At 44.6% G+C, this 26,931-nt stretch overlaps 1 protein-coding gene across 1 annotated transcript in view; it reads right to left on the bottom strand.

Moving 5' to 3' along the window:
* Positions 1-14,165: 14,165 nt before the first annotated feature.
* mkxa (mohawk homeobox a) overlaps positions 14,166-26,931 on the bottom strand; it is a 23,691-nt gene continuing 10,925 nt past the window's right edge. Inside the window, exons 6-7 of the mRNA XM_036522543.1 lie at positions 14,540-14,573; positions 14,166-14,359 (exon numbers count right to left, since the gene is read on the bottom strand). Of these exons, the coding sequence (XP_036378436.1) occupies positions 14,173-14,359; positions 14,540-14,573 (221 nt within the window). The 3' untranslated portion in view covers positions 14,166-14,172. The remainder of the gene's footprint in view (positions 14,360-14,539; positions 14,574-26,931) is intronic.

The raw sequence follows: 26,931 nt of genomic DNA, 5'->3' as shown, positions 1-26,931 counted from the left end.
CAGTGCCCAGTGGGGTGCCTTTAATGTAGGCTTTGCCTTACTGTGGCAATAAGCAGAGAGAGGGCGGTGAGCGGGGGGACCGGCCGCGGGCACCGCCGCCCTGTGGAAATAAATCGAAGGATGAGTGCCGCCATTCATCACCTGGTAATTCCCCCCCCTTTATCGAGCTCGTGTGTAATATATTTCAGGGCGCGCTCTCATCCCGAAATTCCTGCGCTGTGCTGTCATTCAAGCGAGCATCAGGAACGGCCTCGGGATCTCCCGGTTCCGAGCGGGCAACACGCAAACAAAAAAAATGCACGCCGTAATTACGGCTTCTATAATAAACTAATCACATTGTGTCAACATGGGGAAAGTGTTCATTTTCCTCCAGGTTTAAACACGTTTTTTTTCTGTGGAAAACCGCATGTTTTAGTGAAATGATTCAATTTCTTAATTTTTCCTCCCTCAGTCTTATTGTTGAAATGATTGGCGTGTGATGAAATAGATTCATTATTTTATGTAAATAAATGTGCGCAATTTCATAATTGCAGTGCTTATTTCCTTTTGCTGGGCTCATCTGGTCTTCTTGTTTGCAGCAGTGAATTCATTATGAAACAAGGTAAAAAAAAAAAAAAAAAAAAGGAAAAAATTAAATAAAACCCCTCACTGCCTCATTGAAGAAACCCTTCGCACGTGTGCGGCCCTCGAAGAAGAGATGACAGTCAGTTAATGTTTCATGTGACACAAGACTGGATCCTCTTGAAAATTTGACATGACTGCCGCAGCCCAGTTGCATGTGAAAGAAGAGAAACTTTGCCAGAGGAAACAGGCATGGAAGCTTTCAATTAGACCATCAACCGAAGCGTGTTTGTCACTGTAGATATGAACAGTTGCAGTGTCACGAAGGCCATTACATTTTCCAGAGGGACTTGGGGGGGTGGGTGGGGGGGGTGAGTGGGGTGGTCTTAGATCCATTTGGGAGAGAACAGTGAAATTATTACCTGATCCCATGAACAGACACTCCTGTAGAATAGTGTAGAATAAGACCTCACAAGACATGAAGGGGAGATGGACCTCCCAGCCATTGTAACTGCGATCTTATCTGTTTGGTCCATGGTTTATGCTGGTGTGTACTGGGCACTCATTGAATTACCCCGTCCGGCTGCTAAGCGCAGGTAATTGCTGTGTATTTTTCTACGGGAGAGGTTTACATTAAGCAGTTGTGTTCTGGTGGATGGGGATTATTTTTATAACGTTTAAACAGGATGCTCAGGTACTTTGCAGATGTGCAATAGAGATCCTACTATTTAAACCTGGAATTCAGGCCAAACCTCCCCTCCTCCAAATAAAGTGTAACATACCTCTGGAAATATGGAATAATCTCACGAAATAAGAAATATAAAAAAAAGTATATCATCAAGACGTGGGCTCTGTTTAATCTAAGGAGAGGGAATATCCTGTGTCCACATAATTAGAGGAATTTATTTTAATCAGATTCTAAAGGCATAATTGTCAGAAATTCTGAAACATATTTCCTGCATGCTTATTTCATTAAGTTCCTTCGTTTATGAGGTCAGTCAGGCTTTAATAAATCACAGGACCTGCACTACGGTAGGTTTGTGTTCAATTTTCTTTCACTATTTGCAACCCAGGTTGGATGATTGGTCAGGGGCAGTAATACGATTGTTGTTATTTGGCGTTGTGCGGTAGTGCGGTTAACAGCTTTAGCTCCTCTGGTATACTGTATACTTCTCCTTTTATCTCTTCTCTCCTCCTTCTGTCTTTTCTCATCTTCCTATGTCTCTCACCTCTTTCCTTCTCTCTTCCCTTCCTGTCATCTTTCACAGCTCCTCTTTCCATCTCCTTGCCTTCATTACCCTCTTTAAGTTTACAGTTAATCACATGACTGACACTCTTCTCCAGACTCACGAAGAAAAAGAAAAAATAAGTGCCAGTACTCGGGTCACATGAGCAACACCACATGCAGAAGATGGTACCCCACATCTGAGCATGTCGACCTGTTACACAGTGCTGTGATAATCAGTGTCATGTTGAATATGGAAGTGCAACAATCGAAAGATTAAACAATGCATGAATACCCTACAGTAATATACAAGAAAACGGTAAGTGTTATGGCTAGGTAGGAGAGACAAAAGGCCGTCCTCGTTTCTGTCCTCTCTCCCTCTCTCCTGTCTTTCCTGCTCCTCTCCACATCTCCTATTACTTAACTTCTCGTCTCCTTCTCCTCGCTGCTTCCTTCTCCTCTCCTCCTGCCGGGACCAAACAGGACCTGCGCCATGGCCACCAGGGCGCTCTGACTCCATCCCTGCGTCGAGCCAGAGGGAATTCCAGACGCCCGGGCGCAGACGCACCTTCTGTCTCCAGCCGTGTATTCGCGCTTTTCCATTGTGCGATTTTCTGTGAAACGCATTGCCCCGCTGGCACGGTTCACGTGCGTGAAGCCATGACATAGTTACATTTTATGTGACAGCAGTGGGCTGTTGTTCTGAAGAATGTTACTTATTGAAAGCAGTTGACCTTAGTTTCGTAAAATAGGAATGAAGGTGAGCTAGTTTTTTTCCCCCCTCTCTCTTTTCTGGGCACTCTTAAACAATATTTTTCACCTGATTACTGTTGTGGAATTATTTGATTAGTTTTATTCTCTCTCTCTCTCTCTCTCTCTCCTCTCTTTTCTTATATTATTTATCTGAATACATTAATTTGGTTATTTTATCCCGTATATATCAAATACTACATATCTTGGGTTGACAGACGGTTTTTTATTTTATTTGGAAAGATTGGACTTTTTACTCAACTCTGAGGAAAGCAAGATGAATAAATCTCTGACATTCCGAAGAATGGACCAGGCAGTAGTAAGAAAAATATTTTGATTTTAATCCATTCTGCATACAGCTCCAAGCCTGTTTGACGCGTGTGCACAACATACCATTCTTTATGCGGATTAATCGTGAATATATATATACTTTTATGTGTGACCTTCTAGGTGGCGTTCTTGCTATTTCAGAGAGGAAGATAAAAAACAAACGTATCTGAAATATAGAGCATGTGACATCTTTTGAGAATTTCACCTAGTCACCAAGGTTTACTTAAGATGACTTATGGCATCAATTATTTAGGACAAGGCCTCTTCGGCATATTTTGCGGGTGATGAATGCGTTTGTGTGAAATATGTTTTATGCCCCAGTATGAATTTATTTCGGATTGCTTAAGTGGCCCCAAGAGAAAACGCACTTATTTATATTGTCACGCCGTGCCTGAATTGGAACCCCAGCTGAAGGGTTTACAACGTAAAAAAATGTTGAGGGAGGTTCTTGAGCGTCTTATTTATGTGCGCTGGGTTACGCCGCAGGTAAAGCAGCTAGACCTGACATTGCCCATTAACAGAGGCTCCCTAACTGCGCGCGAGAGACGGAGCGAATGTTCTGGAGCGTTACACCTTTATCCCGGCAAGGCTTGAGTGTCTGGCCCTCGCTGTTTTGTCTACGCCTCCAGCTTTAATGTGGCAAGCATTCATATCCTGCCGCACATCAGCCCCAGTTAACGGAAAGTGGCAAGAAGTTCCAAGACAGTTGTACGATTTTTTTCCCCCGGCATCGTTCACAAACAATATTATCCGTCACTTTGTTCGTCTTTTTTTCCAGAAAATGCGGAGCCACCTTGTCTGTGAACGGACACTGTAACCAAGTCGAACGGTATTCCCCCGCGGGAGCGCGCGAACTCCAGAGCGCTGACCCGTTCAGGCTCCTGCGCTCGTTTATAGCGCACAACACTTTGGCCGAACTTCACAGCGGGCCCGTTTCGACCTCAAATATTTACATTCGTACAATCAAGCGGCAGACAGTAGCGCATATATTTCAATGAGGTCACGGGGCTCCCCGTCCCACCTCAGTTTAAAAAAAGAATCTAGGGGGGGTTCTGCACGTCTCTGAGAGAGGCACCGAATACGAGTTGACGTTATGAATGTTTCCCCTGGTCTCCCTGGCTTTAAAAAATGCTCACTTAAAGTCTTTAATCTTCATCTAGATTTATGACTTGATGTTATCATTTTTGGCACACCTACTGTTCTTTATGTTTTTTCGTAGGTTTAGTACACGGGTCTTGCTTGGCTGTACCAGGCCTTGACTGTAACTGAGAATGTTGAGGATATACATAGCTCAGATTGTCTGCGGGGACAGGGGAAAAATACACACAAACGCACAGTGCTGAAATACCTCTTTCCCGCAGTGATGGGTCATGTCCCATGCTAACGGGCCTGGAGCTAGATATCTGAAAATAAAAGAAAGACAGTGAAGGTTGTTGGACATGCATTTAGTTTTCAGCACCATAAAAGTAATCTCCTTAGTGTTTGCTTAGCATCTTCAACTAAACACGTACCCAGGGTTCCATTTTATGGTACTTACTCAACTGCCCCTGGGATCTTTAAAAAATAGTTTTAAGCCCCTTCTGACGTAAAGGTACAGTAATATAGTGGGATGAGCTTCAGAAAATGTGTTCCGATACATACCCCAGGTGCACTTCAAAAAATAATAAAATAAAACCTTACACAATAGCATGATGTCTCTTTTTCCCCCCACGGTGATGAGCCCTGGCGCAGATCGAAACACGCGCTTAAAAGCACGGCAGACCGCAGAGGAGAGAGCGTAAAACTAAACTCCGATAAGTGCCAGGCCATCTGGAGCGACATACGTTACCGTCCGTTTTCGAATCTCAAGCAGATTGTTGTTTTTTATAACTTTGGACCTAAAGCAGAAGCGCACAAAACAGTCACTGCAATGGGATGGGGAATTCGATGTTGAGTAAATTAAGAAAACATCACTCATTCTGTGGGATGGCTATTGCGAAGTGTCTACAAGAGACCCTTTGTACGACTAGATATCTGTTAAATTTTCTGGATTTAATTCTCGTTGTGTCCATATTTTCAGGGAATGATGGGCGGGGTTCCAAAATATTACTGCTCATTAATGTAATAAAGGTTTAGTCTCAACAAACACCCTTGATGTACATGACGTTAAGCCTTTAAATCTCCATAAAATTGATTCAATATCGCTTTTGAAAAGTCAAGAGAGGACTAAAAACCCACTGGGAGAGATAAACCACCTGTTGCCCACTGATAAGTAGCATTATCTCGTACATAATCTCTGTCGGTTAACATTTAATATATCACTAGGTGATAAATTACAACGCAGTGGAGTGGAACAGCCGTGTGGAGAGCGCCGTAAAATAGCTTCATTAAACTACGAGTCTCCCACGGCGAGTGCATAAATTCAGAAATTCACTTCAGATATAAAAAAATATACCAACATCTGGAACTATCTGCCCGGCCACTGCCGAAGTGTGCCCGTTTCATTTCAAATTTATGGTAACATTACAATTTTGGCTTTTGCAGCAGGCTGGATCGCTCCGAGACGTATTTATTTGTTGGCCGCTAGGCTTGGCAGCCCCTGTGGTGCCACGGGTCTTGCCAGGTCTGAATGCGCGCTCTTCAGAGATCAGCTCCCTTCCCCGCGGAGTCACGCGTTCGCGGAGATAGACTGGGTGTGTTTACGAGCGCGCTTGTGACCGTGTGCGAGCGTGTGTGATACTTCTGTGACGCTTGCTATTTGCAAAAAAAAAAAAAAAACGAGGACGATGTCGCAGGGTCACACTGCGAGGCTGTACACGTGGAAGCGTTTCTCCCCGTCGTTTCTTCTTGCGTCTGTTTAATGTGGTGTGATACTTCGCACATGTGACCGCAGAACGCAGAATGGAGCGCAGCCCGCATCTATCAACGACGTATTTCTGTGCCTCAAAACATAAAGTGTCGATGCAAGAGGACCGTCCAGTTTGATCCACGGCACTGCCAAACCGCATTCTTGTTACAGCTGCGATTTTTTACATCTGTTGCGTTGACGCTGTTTCACTTGACTGCAGTTGGGAATTTGTTATACTTTTGAAGACACGCGGAGAAGCACACATCTTTTCCCCCTCTTATTTGCGATTCCCCAGCTGTCCCTCTGAGTGGCCGTGTGCTTCTGCGCTACATTTTTCTCTCTGGCTGCTACCGCTGGGTCTGCGTGTTGACCTCACGTGACTCAGATCACGGGCATGGAACGCCAAATATTGTTTGAAACGAGAGCGCAAAAGTATTACTGTAAAAAAAAGACTTCCTCTGGTAGAGCAAGACGCTATTTCCTGAAGTTAAGGAATATCTGTTATCGTACTTTTACCCTGTGGGAGACAGGGGACCGCGTTGCCATATTTCAGTTGCTATTTTTCATATGAAATCCTCCTAAATTATTAGCATGCTGCTCTAGGACTGAATGCCATGAGAGGAAAAAAAAACACTGTCATAACCTACCATTCATGTAGATCTGAACACGCAATGATTCATCATGATTAAGCATGATGTTTAATTTTGTTTAATGAATTTGTTTTCTCCAACAAATTCTCTCCTGTACTGCTTTTTTTTCTTCTCCAAATGTAGCCTAAGCAAGCCTTGCACATGGACAAGGGTCTTCTTTAAGCCGAGGAAGCTTTCATTGGCTGTAACCCATAAACACGCTGGGACTCCTGGTTGTGTTTGTTTTTTTGCCACCCGATGCCAACCTGAAAATGCACGTAAACAGCTTCGGAATCTCAGGTGCAATTTCTAGGTGAAGGAAACAGTTCAGCAAGAGCTCCTAGATCGTTTTTGTTTCATTATTTGTTTTATTGGTATCATTGTATTGCGTTATTGCTTTATTGGTCGTCATTATTGTTTTATTGGTCAGCCACAAACTTTGTCTTTTGGTTTCAGCCACATTTCAGGGGAGGAAATTCACAAGAATTGTTTTTGAATAAATATTAAATAAATATAACATAGCAAATATATTCAAATATTACCTTCATCTCACGAGACCTATCAAGGCATCATATTAAACAGAGGACTTCATTATTTTTAGCATTCTGAATTAGCTGAACATCCAGTGTTACAAATAGCTTCACAACATATACAGACACAGTATCAGATATGAAACACCTGTGTGTCTATGCTAATATAGATGCAAGCCACAAACAGTAGACCTTTACGATGCAAACATGCCAGGGATATGAAAGTGCCCTTGTAGAAGTGCTCATAAACAGTCCCTTCCATTGGATCTCAATCACATGACCCTCCTCCCCATCTCTTTGTGGTTCCGGTCCCTGAGAAGAGACACTGAAGAAAGTTTTATGGGAAGGAAATGCATCTGCGTTGTTTGCTCAGACTGAAAAGTACAAATACAAAAAAAAAAATGTTTTCTGAAGCATACTTGGATTTACTCCATTAGCTGTCAGGAGCGCAGGTCCAAACTTGCTACTTGATCCACTTTGGACACGTGCACCCCAGTAAGCCTTAAATAAATGGCTAAGGACTTTCTGCCTCTGCTTTCTGCTCGGCAGGCTGTGGTTCAGATCCTGGTCCATGGCGATCACAGGGGTCTTGATGGGTCCTGTCGACTTGAGTTCCCACGGATCCCGAGGTCCTCACAGAGGTCCTGTCCTTGGCTCCCTGACGCAGAGAGGGCCCATACTGTTTTCCTTTTTTATGAAGCATAATTTCTGGCACAGCCTCCCATTGGCCAATTCCATAGCTTTGATCTCTATGTGCTGTTGACCGTTTTCCACTCTCCAGTCATAATAGCATGCAGTGCTTCAATGCTTTCCCCAGCAGCAGAAGTGACCCTTTAATTTATTTTTGACATGTCATTTTTTTTGTTGTTTAAAAAAAAAAAAGGTAAGGCCGTTTTTTAAAATACAAAATTTAAAGCATCCACCTGAAAAAACAATATATCGTCCTTTGGCCAAACAGGGCATTTTCTTGTGGTTCCTTCACAGTTTATTGTAAGTATCAGTTTTTTTTTTTCAAACCTTCTGGTGGTTTCTTGGAAGTTTATTATAGAAATGAAGACAGGAAATATTTTTTACTGCCCTAGGTTAGCTTACTAAAAGGCAGGCTCTGAAACGAGTTATTGCCCTACATCAGAATTGGAAACAGAAAAAGAGTTAACCATCTGTGCCTTTAATACAATAATAAAATGGCAAACAAAGCCAGCATTCATCTTTCTGCCTGAAACAAATACAAAAGATCTAGGGGAAATAATCCATTAGGAAACTTAATACAACAAAATAAACCTGCTCTGTCTGATGCAATCAATAGGGTTATTGCTGCATTAGTGCAAAAAAAAAAAAGAATTCAAAGTACGTATGTTTCTGGTACATCACTTATTTAACATTTCATGTAAATAGTTTGGAGGGGAAAAAAATATTGCTTCCAGCCCAGAACATCCACTTTGGAAACTTGGAATTACATAACACTAAAAGATCCACAGATCCACTTTTGTTTTATTTCTTGGTGCAAAACACATTTTCCATGCGTAAGATGAGCGCAGGTGTCAGTTGACTTTCACAGCGATGGTTATTGACTGAGGGCCCACAGGCAAGGTACAGCGAGTGCATAACAGCCACTTTCATCTTAGGACATTACATCTGTAGCGTTCATCCCAAAACAGGGTGAAATATATGTCCCAGGTCTAACTGAGCCAATAGCAGCATGAGTGGGAGGAGAAACAGTATCTTCCCATTCTCAGATGTATCATCATGGTTAGGTCAAGATGACACTAAATTGAATCTACCATTGCAGACTCTCAGGAAATTTAAGCAGAGGTGAAACTGGGGTTGGTCTTCAAAATGAACACATTGCGCTGGCCTTAATCTTGGTTGGTAATTTCATATTGTGTGTCCAAAGAAATTTGTTTTATTTTGTTTCTTTTTTTTCTGAGTTTTCTGGGTGCATGAGTGTGGTATGCGCACAGTAGAGTAATCTGGAATAGCTCTAATTAATGTGTTGTTGGAATTTCATCGTAAGGTAACTAATTACTTCAGTATGGTTGAGGGGGTCATATTTCTTCATCAGATAGGAAATACTTTGCTTTTCACTCAGATCATTTTCATCGTGTCTTTGTTCTTTGGTTTCGGGTCCTCCTGGTTTTTTCGACGGTAACTCGAATTCCAGGGTGGAAGAGAAAAAGTGCTCTGGAGTGTGTCAAGCAATTCGCCAAGCGAGCATCCCGGCTTGTCCGTCTCCCGCGTCTAGATAACGGCATGGATCCTCGACGCTTTTCAAATCTTTCAGCACGATCCGGCTCGCAACGGAAAATATTACTCAGGCTGGTTTCCCCGGGTCCGTTTGATGAGAGAGAAAATTAGAAACAGAGTCAAAAAAACCCCCGGATAAAGCGATTTTGGGGACGTGTCAGGGCCGTCTCTTGGGCTAAGCCCAACTCCAGTTCACCCCGAAATAAGCAGGCGGCTCATGCTGGGCCTTCTGCAGTGGCACAGGCCTCTGAAACGCACCGGCCTGATTGGGGCTGACTGACAGCCGTGAACACAGAGCGGAGGGACTCTGATTGGCTGAGGGGGGACTCCCTCTCTCTCTCTCCCCGCTAGCAGCTGGGAGCTGTCAAGCAGGATGGTGTGTGAGAAGGGCTTGGTCCAGGATGAAAGCACAGAGGACAGGGACTCATCCACTGTGTGTGTGTGTGTGTGTGCATGTGTGTGTGTGTGTGAGTGTGTGTGTGTATGTGTGTGTACGGATGTGTGTGTATGTATGTGTGTGTGTTTGTGTGTGTGTGTGTGTGTGTGTGTGTGTGTGTGTGTGTGTGTGCATGTGTGTGTACGGATGTGTGTGTATGTATGTGTGTGTGTTTGTGTGTGTATGTGTGTGTGTGTGTGTGTGTGTGTGTGCATGTGTGTGTGTGCATGTGTGTGTGAGTGTGTGTGTGTATGTGTGTGTGTGAGTGCATGTGTGTGTGTGTGAGTGTGTGTGTGAGTGTGTGTGTATGTGTGCGTGTGTGTGTGCGTGTGTGAGTGTGTGTGTGTATGTATGTGTGTGTGTGTTTGTGTGTGTGTGTGTGTGTATGTGTGTGAGTGTGTGTGTGTGTGTGAGTGTGTGTGTGTGAGTGTGTGTGTGTATGGATGCAAGTTTGGTCTGCTGGAGCAAACAAAATTTGAAAAAATCATCACACAAATCTTGCAGATCAGCTGCAACATGAAATTTTCTGCATCACATCACTCAAGATACATTTTTCAAGTCTTTCAGAATTTCAAGTCTTGTCTGTTTATGTATTTGTTTGCCAACTATAAATTCAATAATAAATCCAAGTAATGCAAAGCAGCTTAGAGCTTGATCAACTGCATGGTTGGTCAATTTTTTTCAATCAGATGTGCAGTGTATTTGTTTTATAACTGCACGGGAAGTGATAGAATGAGCTGAACCACATTTGGCTGCATTTGAAAATAAGCGTGATGTTTTGTATTCAAGTATCAGGGGAAATTTACAAACCTTTTGGGATATATGAATCAGATTTTGGGAAATCCAAATATTGATGCCAATACTTTTCTCGGAAAAAAAGTGGCAGACATTCTTCTCTCAGACCAAAAATGAAACAGGTGGCTGCTAAAACAAAGAACTCTGGGGTATACTGCAGAGAAATTGCTTGAAAAAAGGCCTTTTACTGCATTTTCTGTGGCAAAAAAAAACAAACTTTGATCAGGGTTTGCGCTTGATAGTTGTAGCTCTTCTATCACCTAATGGTTTCTCCTTGAGATCTATAAGTCTGTGGATGACCATCTTTACTGCAAGTAAGTACTGGTGTTTTCCCCCTCCAGAACTTCATTCTGCCTTTATTTGCCTTCAGTGTTTCAGTATTTACAGGACAGAAACCAAAGAAAATTGCCTGCGGTGTAATTAATGGGCTCACATTTAAATGAAGGCAGTTGTTCAGAGAAGAAAGCAAAAGACGTCACAGCATTTTTTTGCGAACTTTGCCTGAACCTAAAAGATGAATTGCTGCATCGTGCCTTCTGATGAGGCTGTATACTGTGGAGTGAATTATTCATCAAATGCTAGTGTTATTTTTTAAATGAGATGCTAGGAAGTAAAAAGAAAAAAAAAATGAAATGCAGTTTTTTGTAGATCTGTTAACAGCGGATGCTGCTGGGAAGAAGTGCAAGTCATTACAGAGATGTTGAAAGATAAGATCAGATGAACTGGGCTCCATATCCTTGCAGAATATAAAATAATCAATCCAATTCAAATAATTACAGGTAATTAATCACTGTTCCTATAACATAATTACAGCACAGCTGAAAGTTTTGTTGAGGCATTGATGAAATTTGCAAGAGATTTACCTGCAAAACAGAAGGACTCCAGTTCCCCCCTTTTTTTGGGAGGCGGGGGGGGGTACCATACTGCTCCTTTTTGTAGATAAGCAACCAGTAACGATGATTAAGAGGAATTACAGATCCAGTGCTGAAAAGTACTTGTATATATAATAATATAATTCTGATACTAACCAGCAGGCTGATAAGGTACAGCACTGTAGAAATCAAAAGAGGAATTCATGATCAAAAACCAATTAAAGGAGACAGTCGGAAGTAGCATGTGATATTTGAAAATGTTTATTCATTTTTTTCTGGAGAAGTAACCATAGTTCTTTTAACACTTTTAAGTAAAAGCAAATCAAACATTATAATATGATATTATGCATTTGGTCATTGGATAAAAATCCAGTCTCTGACAAAAAAAAAAAAAACATATAACTTAACAAGAATCAAGAAAAGAAACACCAGAGTATTTTCACCAGTTTTTTGTTTGTTTTGTTTTTTTTACAATCCTTAATAATTTACACTTTTATTTCCAAAGTATGAACAAAGCAATCACTTTTCCGGTCTTCATAGCTGTCCGAGTCTGTGTTTCGCGCAGAATACAGTACCTAAACGTGTGCAGTTAATGCGCGTCTGTGGGGGCCTGGGTTAACAATGGCCTCTCTGTGCTTCGACACCTCTCTCTCTCTCTCGCTCGCTCTCTCCCTCGGGACAGGCTTCCGTGTGAGGTGCTAGGCGGCTCCCGCGAACGTATCAGAAGGTATTAGGGCCGTATACCGCGCTCAGCCGTGCCCCCGGGCCTTTTCTGCAGCGGGTCAGTGTGTGTGTATGAGAACCACATGTGGAGCGGCCCAGTGTTACACGCACACAGAGCATCCGAGCTGACCACACTGCTGCTGTTCATAGACACGTTTATGAAGAAAACCTTACTGAGGGTGGCCGGTTTGTAGGCTGGTGGGTGTGGGGGGGGGGGGGGGGGGGGCGAGTAAGTGAGTAAGTATCCAACACATGGAGGTTTTTAATCCTGCAAAGTTCTCAGTAACGGCGCCACGTCCGTCGCAGGTGGAGCGCACAGTGCTACTGTAAGCGCAGGTCATAGTGTTATGCAGCGCGTCCACAATTAGGGAGCGACTTAAAGCGAAACCGCTCTGCTTTTTTTTTCCCCCAAGTTCCCAGCCCATCTGGCCGGCCGGACCGCAGGCAACGGCAAAGCCTGTCAAACGAAGGCCAGAGAACAGAGAAATGCACGCCCCGACAGACAAACAGTACCTTCAACATATACATAACATTAGCCGGCGAGAGGAGCCAACTACTGTTGTTCATACGGTCATACTCAATTTTCTCTCAATCGTATACTTGGCATTTACTGCGCCTTTGAATATAACATATGCACATACTTTATACGTTTGTAAAGAGATTCCACTGTGTCGGAGGAAAAAAAAAAAAGGAACACAACAGTTAATGCGGTATGGCACTAAGTTAAACATTCAATATAACAGAACAACCGCAATAAACAGACTGACTAAAACAAACCCCTTGGACACTCTGCTGGCTGACAGGGAGATAATACTGAAACACGTGATTAAAAGGAGAAAAAAAAAAAGGTCAAACATGTAAGTCTGTCTCCAGCTTCTTGTAAACAGCAATTTGAACTTAATTTTAAACAGCTGACAGAGGAAAGTGGACCATAAAGGCTGGTGAATTTTTTTTTTAAAGAGCGTTGTTCTGAACAGAAACATATGTAAGGCAGAACTACTAATATAAACGAACACCGATAACACAAACAAAAACATCCCTTTTTTGGGTTCTGACCCCCAGTTGAGTTGCCTCCCTTTTTATATATATATATAAGAATGTAAAAAAAAATACAGCACCGCACCTGGGAATCTGCACACCTGCATTTGTAAAAAAATTGTTGCTTTGAGATTTTGAGGCTTAAAAAAGTCGGTACTGGAAGTACCCCTCTGAGTCCCCTGACGCGGAACACAGAATCCAAGGACAAAGCGTTAGAGGCAGCGGTCAAGTCAGTAACCGTTGGCGATGGGACAGTGAGGCTGCCCCGTCGATCCTCGCTCCGGAGAGCACTCTCGCCAGGAGGCGGGCTGGCCGAGCCCACGTATCTATGTATTCACAGTTATTGTTGGCAGGTTGTTATTTTTCTGGCCGAGACACAACAGTGTAACATTTACAGTCATAATGAGGAGACAGACAAAACACCTGCAATGCCATTAGAGACACCCTGTTTTTGACACTGCTTTTGTGTGAGTGTGTGTGTGTGTGTGTGTGTGTGTGTGTGTGTGTGTTTGTGTGTGTGTGAATGTGCATGTGTGCTGTGTATATGTGTGTGTGTATGTGTTTGTGTGTGTGCGTGTGAGTGTGTGTGTGCGTGTGTGTGTGAGTGTGTGTGTGTGCTTTTTATGTGTGTGTGTGTGAGTGTGTGTGTGTGTGCTTGTGTGTGCGAGAGAGATGGTGAATCAAGAGTAGTGGAAGTTATTTAAGGTCAGCTCCGCCCAAAACTCAAAGCTGGCCCTCGCTTGCACCAAATGGAAGAAAACGGGAAGAGGAAATTCAGGAGAAATCTCTCAGAAGTCTCTTAAATAAAGCAGAAGTTTTAAACAACTTAAAAACAGTTAAAACATATAAATTTGAGAGCACATTACCGTGGACAGTATTATTTCTTTTGCTTCAAAAAGGCACTTTGGCGAAGTACAATACAAATTTTAGGAGTACAAAATGTCAGATTTATCAAATAACTTAATACTATAAAAAGTGTCTCGTTAGGAATACTGCAACCGACAGCAATTCATTTATCAACACTTGTTTAATGCATGTGCATGAAAACAAACATAACAAAATAAATGCTTTAGACCACGAAAAAAAAATCCTTGCCATACTTTCTCTTTACCATATCTACTGTAATAAAAACGAACAAGTGCTTAGTTCCCATGGATTTTAAAGGTCTAAAAACGCTCATAGATCTTCGGAGGAATGTTGCACGGAGCCGGGTTAATACTTCTGGACCATGGGCACTTTGACAGTCTTAATTTCTGATATATGGGAGGACTTCTGGATGATGCAGCTGGTTGTCCCTGATACACTGTCCTTTCCCTGGGCGAGGTTCGTCAAGGCCATGGCTGCGTTGATCTCTCTCCAGTATGTCTCGTCTTTGCCTCGCGGCTTCTCCTTTGGCGCGCTGCTGGTCGAACACAAAAACAGTTTTGGGACTCTGTGTCGGGGTTGGGGGGGGGGGGGGGTGAGGAAGGAGGGTGAGGGGGAAGGAGTGTTTTCGCTATGACTTTAGTAATCAGAATCACTTGTACACACATACAGGAAGCACAGGGCGAAGAGGAAGGAGTGTGTAACGCACACTCACCTGTCACATTTGTTTGATCCATGGTCCACAGTCTCTGAAAGCACAACAGCAAAAAGAAGAAAAAACGTTAATTTCGAAATGCACCAGGGTCAATGAAGATTAATTATGTAAAACCCTTTCAGCCCTCGGAGAGTGTGCACGGGGGGTCTGTGCTTTAGTTATGTTACAGCAACATGTGTTTCTTTGTTTTTTTTTTTTTTAAATCTTCTTGATTTTCTGATGGAAAAACGCCAGCGAAAGAACCGTAATGGTGAAAAAACGTGAGCATTCCCATCGCTGAACGAGCTTCCCCGAGCACCATGCTTTCCCGGGGTGTTGATTTCGGCAAAGACCTCGGAGAGCTCTGCCCCGCTGCCGTGCGAAGGCAGACAGAACCACGTTAGAAACACGAGCGGAGAAACCGTGGCCTTATTAAAGCATGAAACCGTGCTGTAATTTAGCAAAAGTAGCGTTTTCTTACCCCTTTCTAACTCTTTTCATTCTCTCTCTCAGGTAGTCTGCAGTAGGTGGATTATGTGGAAGGGGGGGAGGGGGGTTACGGTGGGCGCGGTGCCTGGGGGATTCAGCGGAGCTGAGAAGCCGCGGTGAACTCCCAGGCTTTGCCAAGCTGGAGGCTGCTTGCCGTCCAAGGATAGCAGCGAGTTTCACCAGCTGATGATGACACTGGCTTGGCACCACCGGCTTCCCATTAAAATGAACAGAGCGCCTGGATTTCCTGCACACAGAGCTGCAGGCACACCCTTTGTATTAACAAAAACACAAAAACCCGGGTTCCAGAGAGCTCTGAAGAGGAGGGAAAATATGTATACATGGGTGTGTGAGTGGGGCGGGGGCGGGGAAGGAGGGGGGGGGCTGTCTTTCTGATGGTTATGTGGCACTGCCAGATCATTTTTGTGTTGTTTTTTTTTTTTTGTTCCTGCAGCAGACACAGGACAACACCTTGATGATAGCTCTGCTGTGCATACGTAATCAGTTCCACATGAGCTCTGATGGTGCTGTTTGCAGCCTGCTGCTGCTGGTGCTGTTGACTCCCTCTGATGGGCTGCATCTGCTCTGGTTTAAGATGATTACCCTCCCAGAATCCTCCAGCTACACAGCCAATCATTTGGGGGGGGGGTGAGTGGGGCGTGGGGGGGGGGGGGGGGGGGGGGTTGTTGGGGCTGGACAGAGAAAGCCGCTGCATATTTTCTCATGGAGAAAACGTTCAGACACGTTTGTTTGCTTTCAGGAGCGTGGCCTCGCTGACATCTCACCTGCGACTCGCTACCCACGCTAACGTTCTCTCTGCGTTTTCTCGGACATTCTTTGGAAAACTGTTATTCCCCCCCCACCCCCCCCCCACCTCAGCCCCGCTGAATGACGGGATCATCCAAGTGAGCTTTTGTGAGACTGAACACGGATACCTTTCGATAGCATCACCCTGACCTCTCTCCCTTCTTTTACAGGCAAAGAAAAAAGGAGAGGGGGAATTCGCCATGAAGTTTTCCAACAGAACACCTGCATGCATCCAGATCACCCCATTACAGAAGAAACACAGACATTTTCACAACACGTTGTCCCCTCTTCATCACACCCATTCACTTTTCCAACACCAAATCCCCCCAGCGAGACCACGATCCAGACTTCTTTTTCTTCTTTTTTTTTTTCTAGAAGTCCAAACAGCACCTAATAATTTGAAACGTCTTAGCTGTTCTCAGTTGTTTTCAGAAAATGCTCACATGTGCCGTGACCCAGACTGACGGTGGTATCGTCCAACAGCATCAGGCCAGCTGAGATGAAGGCCAACATCAGGCAGATTATGAAATTTCCTGTTGTTTCCCCTTTAATAATGGGTTTAAATCCAAAGAGCAAGTTGTCTTTCACTCTGATTTTTTTCTTTTCAAAAAAGAGAGGATACAATCAAAGCGAGAATATGTCCCAAAACTCGGGGCCTGGCTGCGAACACGGGCGCGTTTTCCGCACCCCCCTGCAGAGCCTGGCTGGGTATCCACGCCTGCCGCCCGAGTGACCAATCTCAGCGAGGTGTTTTCAGATTGACCGTTCTCAGGAGGCCCGGCCAACACAAATGCAATTATGTTTCTCTCTCTCTCTCTCCCGGTTATGATGAAGAAAAACTATATCTGTTATATGTCAAGACCGCAACCGTTTGCTCCACGGCTTCACAGGCCATTTACAGCCTTGAAATTATTACAAAGTTTTGGTTCCTCCTCTGCCCGCTTTCAGGCTCCAGTTCCTCTCAGGCTGGACAAGTAAGGGAGTTCACTCCGATACAGACCGCTATTGTTGCACATCACTGACATTGCACAGCGTTATAGAACCGAACAACTGTAAAACAGCAGGAGGCTTCCGAGGAAGAGCCTCTACAGCGTACACAGCAACGAAAAGTCAGACTGAAATCTCTTTACATTGTTGTCATTTAGCAGACACTCTCGTCCTAGAGCAAATTACATAGGTCACAGTTTTATCCATTTATACAGCTGTATATATACTGAGGCAATTAGGCAAATGGGATAGGTACCTTGCCCCAGGGTACAACAGCAGTGCCCCATCAGGGAATCGAACCAGCAGCCGTTCAGTTACGAGCCCTGCTCCTTACCTCTATGTCACACCACTGCTGCTCTTTGGATTATTTCAGGTCACGCTAACTCTACTGTAGCCTCACATTACTGACACAATTGTTACAATGACAGATATGGAATAATAAGAAAAGAAAGTAAACAATTTAGAACTGATGGTCTTTGTGTGAAATTCTGCCGGGTTGACCCCGGGGTGACCTTTTTTCTCTGATGGTTGCCGTGTAACCGGGCAAAGAGGAGGCGCCCTGTGGATGACAGGCGGCCAGGCCTTTGTAGTGTTATTGGAGGCCGCTGGACCGCCCCGGTCACGTCCACTTCGTCCCGGCCGGGCGAAACGGCGAGTTCCTGTAAAGCCGCTGGGTCCAGCGGCCCGTTGCACTGACAGCAGGGCGTGGCTGGGCGCGTCGACTCGCTGCCTCTCCTCAGAGACCCGAACGCCAGCCAAGGAGAAAAGCAGCGCCCAGGGAACCGCCGACAGAAAATTGGACAGCGAACCCCAGTGCGAGAAACGCAATTTCCAATTCTCCTCTGCCTAAAACATCTAAAACTCAAGATTTTTAAAACAAAGGCCATGCCAAAGAAACTATAAATTGTTAATAAATCACCACGGGTCTCTCTCTCTCTCTCTCTGGCTTTTTCTTTTTTTTTTTTTTTGTTGCTACCGAATGTATATCCATTTCACCGACGCATTTCTGTCACACGTTAGTTTCATTTATTTTTTAAGATCGGCGAGGGAAAAAACGGTCTGCCGATGGGCTTTCTGCTGTCAAGAGAAAATCCCTAAAATACAGGGCTCCCTCCCTACGCCCCGATGCAAAACAGAGGGGAGAGACGGAGCCCACCATCGAAAAAAGAGGCGAACGGCACCGGTGACAAATTAAACATGAATAAACGCACCTGCTGGGGGAGAAATTATCATGCGCAGCTGTTGTTGTTGTCGTTAGCAACGGACAACAGTAAATATGAGGTCCCGTACGCGAAGCCGAGCAGGCTGCATCGGATTAGAGCGACGCAGACGCCCACACGCCAGGCTCGGGCTCAGCTCCCGTAAATCTGCACAGACACACACAGGCTGCGCAGACAGGGCAATCACTGCAGCTTCGGACACGCCGCAGGGGGGGCCACGCAGCTATTGGGCTGTGTAATGCCTGCACACTCGGGTAGTCATTTCAGCAGACGGGCTACGCTGGATAGTTTGGTTGGTGTTTGTGGGGCGGGGGGTGAGGGGTGGGGGGAGGGGGGAGGGGTGGGTCGTATGTATGACTCAGGTATCGAATTAGATGAATCAGCATGACGACCACTCCTTTCCGAGGCACAGACGGGAAAAGGGAACTTCTCGGAATGTGCTATCAGGCTACGCTCTGATTTACTTTGGGGACACCCCCCCCCCCCCCCCACATGACACACTGAGTCACTGAGTGCACTACTGAAGGAGGCTGGCTCAAGCCTCTGGTGCCTCGGTCCCTCCCAAACACAACATCCCTCTGTGACATCACAAACAAACAAGAGTTCCGCCGCCATAAAGGAGCCGGAGACCAGGCTCTGAAGTGCAGTTACCAGTTGTCGCTGGACGTTTTCTTTTTTTCTCCCCCCCCCACCTCTTCTCCTTGCACAAATGGTCTGTGTTGTTTTATAATGTCAGGGGGAGTCTGTGAATGAAGTTAGGGACGGCTTGGCACCTCTAGAGGCCTCCGCGTTACCCTCGCCAAGGAGACAAATCATCCCTGAGCAGCCACTACCAGTGCCAGCCCCAGCCCCTCCCCGGCATTCCACATCTCCGCTGCCTAGCCCAGCGCCAAGGGGCGCTGAATCACGCCATTACTGCCAGAGAGGGCCGCTTGCCTCTCTGAAGCTAAAGAACACATTCGAGCGTCTGGAAGACAAAAACGGGGGAAATGTTTATTTTATTTTATTTTTTTATGGAGCGGTTCGCCCCTCTGGAAGGGCCTCGCCGCTTTTAACTCGATCCAGCCAGAAAAACAATCACGGACGTGCTTTGAAACAAGGCAGTGTCTGATGCAGGTTGCATCACGCAGAATAATGCACTGAACCAACTGGCTGTTGTGCCTGACTTATCTGTGGTACAGTACAGGATATTCCCACTTATTGCCAGCTCCCCCAGCTGTAAGGCGAGTCTGCTTTTATTTTCATATTTCATCTCCACAGACATGACTGTGATCACAAGGCTAGAATTAACGTCACTAGTGTCATCTGAGTGCATTATATTGCATTATTGGTATATGCAAATTGCACTATACTCTAAGCAGTGCATTGAGATTCGTAAGTCACTCAAACCATTGACGAAGGCATCGAAACTTGCAGCATGGCCTCTGGTGTACTGAAAATGATATGGGACATTTTCTGCAACTGGAAGGAAGTAACATCTATTTAATTCAGTGCCTTTGCAATAACCTCCAAATGAAATCACTGCACACAGACACACACACACACCCACACACTCACACACTCTCCCTTTCTTGCCAAACCTCCTCGATGTGAAGAGCATATCAAACTAATGCTTCATGGGGTCAGATTTCTCCTCTGCCTGTGTGGTGGGCAGCTCAGTAATTTTCTAATCCGCAGCACATTGATTTTACGAGGATCCAAAAAAAAAAAAAACAACCTGCAAAAGCTGCACTTGCCCCAGCAAAAGCACAAAGGCAGATAAAAAAGGTCTCCGGGCATTTAAACATCCTCTCTCAACTCGGGCCTGCGTGGGCCCACTGTTTACGAGCGGCAGTAAACACAGGCTAATCACCTCGTACAAACCATCGTAATGACAGAGGGGGGAGGCGGATTTGGGGGGGGGGAGTGGTTTGCGCGGCCAAGGCGCTTTAAACAATAACGTAAATAAGTCGTTAAAGCCACAGGGCAGCAGCAGGGTCCAGTCAGACGCTTCTTCGCGGAGACCGGGGCCCCGGCATATCGCCGTGACGGAGATTTATGCACGCCTGCCTCGGTCGCTTGGCACGGACGTGGTTATCACGGGACCGGCTGCGCTCGGACATACGCCGGGAGCGGGATCCACATCTGAGATCTCCGCGCGAGGGGTGGAAGGGGGGGCCCCCGCGGAATCTCCAGTGTACAAGCTGCTCTTAGGACACACTAAAGAGTGTAACAGTATCTCCCATTGACGTACATCGGGGCGATCTTTTTAACTTGCTGATGGCAAAACTATTTCACAGGTGGGTTATTATTGAGGCGAAGGCACCGAGCAATAATTCGTCTGTGATGGGTCAGCGCTGTGTTTCTCTGATCTTCCTGAAGAAGCAGATGTCATTCGTGATGCACAAAGAGAAAGGGGGGGCGGAGTAAATGTTGTGTGAACAGAAGTTGCTTGGTATCTGGATGTTTTCGGGACGAAAATAGTCTGAAGTGATAACCAAAATGATATGTTCGCCCTGTAGCTCGCTTAGCCTCATTATGTGGCCGTTGTGCGGTACAGCCCCGAAGTTCTGACAAACGTCACCGAAAGGCCAGGCCAACCGCGGCAATATGAGGCCTTTTTTGTATAATAGAATTATAATTAGAATAGCCCAGCGTCACACTAACACGGCCTCCTCAAGGGATGTGCTTTTAGTTTTGTTTTGTTTCTCCCTTATCCCACAGAAAACAAATCTTGAAATATCAATAATTACGGTGATTTGATTTTCAAATGGAATCAATTTGCATGTCAAATAAAAAAAAAAACCAACAGACAAAGCCTTGGAGAGGAGCTCTTATCCAGAGCAGCTGTGATCTCTGATGGGCTAATTAGAGTGGGTCTGAATGCGTTTGAACGCACTGCCAGCCTTGACACTGACAATTTAGAAGCGATCAACAAGGAGGGGAAAAAAAACCCTTACTCATTAATCCCAAATCTCCAAAAACTCGGGAACAGACCTTGGTGCAACTCCTCCACCCACCCACCCCTGAGCCAACAGATAACTACGCTGGCTTTGTCTGTTCACACTGTTACTTAAAACAATGGGCCAAGGCACCAAAAGCAGACGCGATAATGAACAGGTCTTCAGTCTGTGGTGTTTGGACTCAATCTGCCCACATCTCCGCCGTTTTGGTCAGGCTACTGACAGCCAAAAAGTATGAGAGAGGGGCATCTGTTCTCCTGCGCTATCATCACTACACACCAAGCTGTCCAGGCCGAGGTGTTGGGGGAAAGAGCTGGTCTTGTAAACCAAAGCCTGTCAGTTCAGAACTGATTCAGGTTGGGGGTCCTGCTGCTGTTGCAGCCTTGAGCGAATCACTTAAGCTGAACTGCCTCAGTAAAATAACCAGCTGTATAAATGGATGCTGTGTAAGTCGTTCTGGATAAGAGAGTCTGCTAAGCAAATTACTGCTAATAACAACACTATCCATGCTTCCCCTGATTGACTCCCACTGCAGGCTGACTGGTACACGCGCACACACACACACACACACGCGCGCGCACACAGACACACGCACACACACAGACACACGCACACACACAAACTGCACTGGGGGGACAGGTTCCCAAGAGAGGACAAGCTTTGCCAGAGACCCCAAAAGCCTAAACCAGCCATTTTTTTCAGAGAGGCACGGCCGCCGAGCACCACGCCCGTTTGTGTTAGCCATCAGTTCCGCCTCGTGCTTTGCCTTTGCGCCTCGTACCCAAAACGCGCCGGTGACACGGGGTGACCCCGGGCTTTTAGCACCTCTCAGACCCTTCCATTTATTTCCACGCGTCTATGGCCACTTTCTTCTCCTGACAGCCCCCCTGATAAAATATCGTGATAATCTCTGCGTTGTGATAAATTACCTCTCACTTTTTACAGAAGTTGAACCTGGAAGCGAAAGGAGCACTTGGCCAGCGCCATTCCTGGAGCAGGCCTTTTTATTTTTCCCTCATTTAGCAGGAGTGGAAAAAAAACACAGCCAGCTCTTGCACTGGATTTCCTAAGATGAGATTCCCCGGTGAGAATTCGCATTCATCAGTTTCACAATCTGCTCACTGTCACCGGCAGACACATAGTATCGTTCCCCCGCTCAATGAGTTTGTATTATTTTTATGTAAGCCATCAAACGGCTACTGCTAAACCGTTAATTCAGCCCTAACACCCAGCAACCCCCCCCCGTACTAATTTTTTTTAAAAAATGCAGCCTGTTCAACAGAAGTGGATTGTGCTGTTACTTTAGCCATTGGGTTAAAAACAAAGATGTGTTCAAAGCAGATTCAGTCAATACATTCACAGAAGACCTACACTCACTGCACTTTTTTTTTTAAAGAAATAAAGAGGCAAAAAAAATTCAGACGTTTCAGTTTCCGCTCCAAAAGCAACGAGCGCTTCTATCCGGTAACTCACCCGGTCCAAGCGCTGTTTACCCAAGAAAGTCAAGCAGAAGTGCAAAACCCAGGAATGAAGCAGAATTAGAGTGGGAGAGACAGAGGCCTGCCAGCGACCCTCCGACGAAAGGCAGACATGTTACACGAATAATTAGCGTGTTCGGGATTCTACTCGCTAGATTTTTTTCCCCCTTTCCACCCTTCCACAAGCCCAGTAAAATTCCTGGTATCTGAAACGGTAACATTAAAACAGTATGAACGCAGTATAAAGGCCCTCTTCGGTTCTGCTGGGCCGTGGGCCGGACGTGGTTCGTATAAAATGTTTCCATTTACGGAGATGGTTTTAAGCACTTTTTAAACAGTGTACAATTCTCCAGGATTCAATAACTGTCTGGCACTGGCTGTGACCTAATTTGAATGGCTCTTACGAGTCTCCATAGCCTATTCAAACACTACTGTTTTCATTTAACATATTTCTGACTCAACTATGTGTTAAATGTGGCCTGTATTTGAAACAAGTCACTTCAATGCTGTAAATTACAGGTGAGCGTCACATTTTAACACATCCAAGGACCTCTGGTGCGACAAAAAACCCCGCTTCAAAAAGACGCAGAAAGTCTTTCCGAATAACGCACAAAAAATTGCCTCAAATGCAGCTGCACACAGCGATCACAGGGGCCAAGCACAAGCAGAGAAAAAACACTGCGGGCATATTTTTTGCAACTTTATGCAAAGTTTAAGGACTTAAAATTCAGCATATGCCTCAGCGGGATACAAGCTGGTGACCTTGTGACTGCATGACCAGGGTGTTATCACCTCCTTCACCACAGTGAGTATGCTGCCTTTGATTCCAGAACTAAAGAGTGTGAGGGAATTAACGTCCCAACACCCACAGCAAATGAATTTCAACCAAATAGACCAATTACAGTAAGTAAGTATAAGTGCACAATTATCTACAAATGTTAAGTCATACATAGAGTTCATTTAGTTTCATTTAGTTCTGAAGTGGTCATTATCGACCTTGTTTGTAATAATATGCACTTTTCACTTGTGGTGTATTTAAAATATGTTAAAGATGGTATTACATATATTATTCATACCAAGTTTTTTTTTTTAAATCAGTGCAACAGTTTAAGTAACAACAAAATCAATCACAAAAATCAAGATCACAATCAATCAAAATGGTAGTCATAAACAAAAATATATCTTGTTATGACAGAAATGTTGGTCCAAAGCTTAATTACTTTTATTCACTTGAAATATGTTTTAATGATGTGGGTGATATCACATGACGTAATCGTGGTAACCAAAACCATGTGACCTGGCTCCAGTGGCCAACATCTGATTGGCTCAAGAGGCCATATTGTTTTACCTACTAACTTCTACTTAATAAACCTATTAAAAAGGCTGTATCATTTTTGCCAAGTGTCATGCACACCACTGCAATGGTTCATAATGATAAGCTTTCAGAGTGTTTTTTTCTACATTGAAAATTACATGGCAGCCAGTTTTTTCAATGGGAGTCATTCAAAGCTGGCGCAGGGATAAAGTATGGTCCGTAATATCTCTACACCAAATGCTCCAATGAAAGCAACTGACCAAACAGTGTAAATAGAGTAAACTGATTTTCATGTTAGCGTCTTACTTGAAAACAGCAAATTGATGTGTGGCCATTTTTTAACAAATCTGAATATGTCCGAGAGTTCATAGATTGTGTGTTCAAAATTTTATGTGAATCAGATCTGAAGCATTTTTGGCTAATGTGCTAACTGCTCAGAACTGTGGAAAATTCTGTATGCTGGACCAGCTAATGTCACTAATGGACTGTCAGTTAATCAGGAAGAATGTTACGGCACTGGAAATATGTGTACAAAATTTCAAGCCTCTATGCCTTACGGTTGATTGGTTGAAATGTCTGTAGATCATGTGACCCCTTGGTAACCATCAGGTCTAATTATTTTCAAGAATTCAGAGAGAGTCTGGGTTTTGTAGCCATTTTCTCTGGTAAAAAATGGAACTATAACAATATAGTGCCTTGGAAAAAGTGTTTTGTCCTCTTAAAATAATATGAAAATGACAACTAGTTTTAACTAGCACTTGATGTTACAGTTATGCCTGCACATAGTAAATCTTTGAAATAAATAAAATATGTTCTTATAGCTGAATTCAAGAGAAACGTTCATGTTATACATGGAAAAAAAAACATCAGTCGAACAAGAAATTAAATTAGAGGATCAAAGTAATAACATATATTTTCAAAACCAGGACCAGAAACAGCAAATTCTACTCAGTGAGCGGTCTGAATAATTCTCTCCATACATGCTGTGAATAGAAAAAAAAAGCCGCATAGCTACTGTAAAGGCAAATTATCATCATTGTCCGAGAATCGATCCATCAAGCTCAGGTCAATCCTACCCTTTCGCACCGCTGTTGAAAATTAGTTCACCATGATCCGCATCACATCAGATGGGGGGCAGAATCTGGGCCGGAGCCTAACTAAAGATAGCAAAAAGCCTGGATTCCTGGCACTTAATACCCCATTAGAGGGCCATTTGGCATAAACTCACTGGAATGTATGATGGAACTGTGTAACTTCTTGGTTTTAATGCAATCCCCCTACAAGGCGACTTTCAAAAAAAAAAACAAAAAAAAAAACACAAAGGCCTTTGGTATTCTCCTGAAAAGACAAAGAAAAATCTAAGCCCTCCATCTCCTGCCATGTCTGATTGCTCTCTGCAGCCTGATGCCGCAATAAGACACAGTCCTCGGCCACAGCCAACCCTCCCATTAACATAAACTCAACCTCTCCTCTCCCGATAATTCGGTCCTCCGGTTCTGCTTGAGGGGAATCAAAAGCGAGGTGGAGGCACACGCTAATTCAAACCATCGGTGCCAAGCGCTCCAGAGAGCTCCATCCTCTCCTTAAACCCAGAAACGCAGGTCTGAAATTTCAGACCTCCTGTAATTGACGAATGCCTGAGCAGTTTGTTCACCACAAAAATATCTTGGAATGAACCTGAGACAAATTTAAGGAGGAAATGATGCAAATTAAAGATTAAAGTTTCTTTTTACCACAATACGATCAGATGTAATATCTGTCTCTCATATATAAATATATTTTTATATATAATTTTTTTCCCCTTCCTCGGCAGTGACCGTTTAGCAGGTGTTTGTGTAAATCGCCCAGGGAGCCCGTGTTTTTCAGAACTCTGTGTGCAGCAGACTCGAGACTCCTCTCATGTGACCTGTGGCGACCCACAGCACTCACTGCCCGGGAAGGTGTTACTTCCACATCCCCAATGCCCCAAAGAAAAAAATTCAGGTCCAAAAATGAGTATTTAGCATAGACAAAAAGACAGACTTGTTCACGCAGACATGTATCCATGTTCTCAGGTGTGGACAAATGTGCTCTTCTACAAATACTATTCTGCAAAGACAGAACGAAGTTTGCTCAATGGTGTATCAGATATAATCTTCATATAATCCCTGTGGCATTTCAGAAGGCGTGTCTGTGACAGGCCCACTCTCTTTGTGGACATGTGCAAGAGGTGACATCCGTCAAGGTCACCACTATGTTTCACTGAAAATGCGAGAACCCTTTATGTGCGGATTAACCACCATGGTAAAACCACGCTTATAGACCTTTCACCCATCACACCGAGACATAAAAAACCCACATATTTAACCTACAGAGAGAAAATCTCCTACACCCTGTATGAAGTCAAAGCACAGCCATTTACTCTGAGCGTTATGAAACAACACTATCCAATACGGAGCGTTGAATAAAATCTCCAATTCAAAAAAAAAAACACACCAGCAATTTGAGAGATTACTCGTTCTGAGATACGGAATGAAAAAAGATACTCCAACTTAAAAGCTGGGAGTGGGAGCACTACAACACAATGCCACCATAAGGTGCGTACAATGTTTTTTTTTTTTTTAAGGCAGCCAAGCAAAAAAGTCCTTACAGCCCATTCACACGGGACCACACAAATATCCTCTCTCTCCGTCCGCCACACAAACAGCCACTGTTACCCGCCAGGCCTCTCCGCCTCCAGCAACACTCTGCATCTCCTAGCCTCAACACCCAGCCTGCACTGCTGCCCCAGCTGTGCCTCGCCTCAGGATCAAAGCCGCGGCACACAGTAGTCTGTGTGTGCGAGAGCGCGCCCCTCTCTCCGGTGTTGTGACTCCGGGACCGGCCGCCCTCCCGTTGTGAGGGGAGGGAGGCGAATTCCTGCGTCTGCTGTCTGAGAAATGCTTGCAGGGGGGGCTGAGACGCTGACTTAACCTCTCAATGGAAAAGCCTTGTTTGTTCTGTACGGCTGGAGGGCAACAGTTTCGCATTCCATGAGGAAATGTGTGTAGCCACACACCCGGGCACACACACATACACATTCAAGCACACACACATGCGTATGCACACACTCACATGCACACACGTGCGTTCACACACACACACAGTAGCACACACGCATGCACACACGCATGCATACACATTTACACACGCGCAC

Source organism: Megalops cyprinoides, chromosome 2 (assembly GCF_013368585.1).
Source record: "Megalops cyprinoides isolate fMegCyp1 chromosome 2, fMegCyp1.pri, whole genome shotgun sequence".
NCBI classification, from domain to species: Eukaryota; Metazoa; Chordata; class Actinopteri; order Elopiformes; family Megalopidae; genus Megalops; species Megalops cyprinoides.
The sequence above is the reverse complement of the archived record's forward strand: the minus strand, read 5'-3'. Positions and strand labels throughout refer to the sequence as shown.